Source organism: Oratosquilla oratoria, chromosome 33, assembly GCF_046742065.1.
Source record: "Oratosquilla oratoria isolate Oo_2021 chromosome 33, ASM4674206v1, whole genome shotgun sequence".
Taxonomy (NCBI): domain Eukaryota; kingdom Metazoa; phylum Arthropoda; class Malacostraca; order Stomatopoda; family Squillidae; genus Oratosquilla; species Oratosquilla oratoria.
The window spans coordinates 7,913,382-7,915,881 of record NC_134809.1 but is presented as its reverse complement, the minus strand read 5'-3'; the positions used below and the strand labels follow the sequence as shown (position 1 = coordinate 7,915,881).

The following is a 2,500-nucleotide window of genomic DNA, read 5'->3' as shown; positions in this document are numbered from 1 at the left end:
ACACACACACACACACACACACACACACACACACACACACACACACACACACACACACAGGCACGCAAGCACACACACAAGCACGCACGCACACACACACACACACAGACGCACACACACACACACACAGACGCACACACACACACACACACACACACACACACACACACACACACACACACACACACACACACACACACACACACACACACACACACAGGCAGGCAGGCACGCACGCACACTTAGTAGTTGTCCATGCAATGGGTCCCAGCGGCTGCGGCTGCGGCTGCGGCGGGGAAAGGACAAAGCGTGGTTGGGGTGTTGGAGGCATCGGATGCGGCGATGGGCCGGCTTACCCTGTAGGGGGTGTGGGGGCTGGACCTGTACTTGTCCAGGACGAATCGTGTTCTGGCGCGGACTCCCGGCATGTACCACACCTCCGTGACCCTCCCCGGGTTGAAGTACACGCGGTACCCAGGCAGACTTCGGGCACGCCGGTACTAAACGCCAACATGAGGAAGAGAGTCAGAGGCCTACAAACGAAGGGAGCTGGCGCCGTGGGCGGAGGATCTCCACCCACAGCTTGAGACACTATGTGTCGGTTTTCACAGTGGCTGGGGTTCGTTTCAACGATCGCGGAGGTAGAGGGGGGCAAGTCTTTTGCTGTGCTACCAACACTACGTGAGGCTGGAGACGAGAGGGATGATTTCCGTCCGTGATGATATAATTGGAACATTCTTGTGCTTTCAGAGGACAGGTGGTCATGACAGTCAAGGGTCAGCCGCCCTATAGCGCTGCGGTCGTTGAAACAAACGTCAACGTGTGCGAAAATGACGGCGAGGTCGCCGTCCATGGTGCAATGTTGTTGAAGTTACAAGAAAAGAGACATGAATATGGGTCGCCGACTTCTTGCTGTGGTCGCCGACCCCGTCTCCTCCTGGATCGCCGTCACGAAGAACACCTGGAAGCGGTCGCCGACCCTGCGAGGACCGAAGGGGGTTGGGGGGGGGGAAGAAAGGGAGCAAAAGAGAGAGGAAACTGTGTAGGCATGAAAAATGGGAACTCTTAGGTGTTGGTTTCTATAAGAGAGTCACTGAAGTTCTTGGGCACATTGCATGTTCCAAGGCATGGAAATGACCACATGAGGTGAGATTTTAGCTCAAGTCTTGATAACATATTGCGTTATTCTAAAAGCTCTCAGTATTATATGTTAGTATTCTAGAATGCTCGTCAGGGGCATTAAAGCAGCTTTACACCATCTGGCTATCCTAGAGGGAAGAGGACAAAAATATCTTATTCTATCTTATTTATTTATTTATTTATTTTTATAAATCCCAGACGTCTCCACGAGGAGAAAAATCTCATCATCTTAGATGATTTTCATCTCACGAAAGAAATCATATCGTCATGTAAACACCGCTTGGCCCGTTCCTTTGGGATTATTAAGCGTCACCAGACTTCTTCAATAATACCTGACACTAAAATATAACAGAAAGAAAGAAAAAAAAAATCATGAAGTGGGGTATGCTATTCCGATCTTGATTCCACCAAATTTACTTATTTAGTGGAAGGTAATCAGGCAAGGTCGGAGGGGCAAGACCAAGATGATCAAATGGATTTATATATAGACACATACAAGAATATATATATATATATATATATATATATATATTTATACACACACACACACACACACACACACACACACACACACACACACACACACACATATATATATATATATATGTATATATATATATATACATATATATATATATATATATATATATATATATATTAGAAAGTAAATGTTGGACTTGTAGTAAGAGTTTAATTCCGACGCTTCAAACCCCGTCCAGGGTTCGTCTTTAGGGATATATATATATATATATATATATATACATATATATACATATTTTTATCTATATATATTTATACATACTTTAATATATATACATATTTATATATATATATATATATATATATATACATATTTATACATATATATATATATATATATATATATATATATATATATATATATATATATATATATCTTATATATGTATTATCAACAACATCAGATTATTTACATTTTAATTCCTTGCAAACACGATCGAGAGTATGTAGCTCGATGGAAGCATATTCGAAAACTGAGACACTGTCAGGCTAAGGACACGATCCAAGCCGATCCGCAACAAATGGACAGTCTCAATTTAGCCATCAAGAGGAATACAAGTTAAACAAAATTTCTTATATGCGTATGCTCGAGTTACATAGGTATACACGAACTTTATATTCAGTACATCGCCGCCATGATTAGCCATTGGTAATATGTACACAAATGGGATTTTGTTGATAGATACTGAATGGTCCCTAGCACAGATATTCATCTTATCAACCGCATCATCTTATTTCTATTTTAATTCCTTGTAAACATAACCGAAAGTTACAGGAGTATGTAGTTTCATGGAAACATATTCGGGAACTGAGACAGCCA

The 2,500-nt window shown here is 42.0% G+C and overlaps 1 protein-coding gene across 22 annotated transcripts in view; it reads right to left on the bottom strand.

Moving 5' to 3' along the window:
- The window catches only part of LOC143017740 (uncharacterized), a 125,968-nt gene that overhangs the window by 71,838 nt on the left and 51,630 nt on the right, over window positions 1–2,500 (bottom strand). For 19 of the 22 annotated variants that reach the window (XM_076172556.1, XM_076172559.1, XM_076172560.1 and 16 more), the window contains exon 2: window positions 357–500. The exons of the other annotated variants lie outside the window; for them this stretch is intronic. In XM_076172556.1, the coding sequence (XP_076028671.1) occupies window positions 357–500 (144 nt within the window). The remainder of the gene's footprint in view (window positions 1–356; window positions 501–2,500) is intronic. 22 annotated transcript variants of the gene reach the window in all.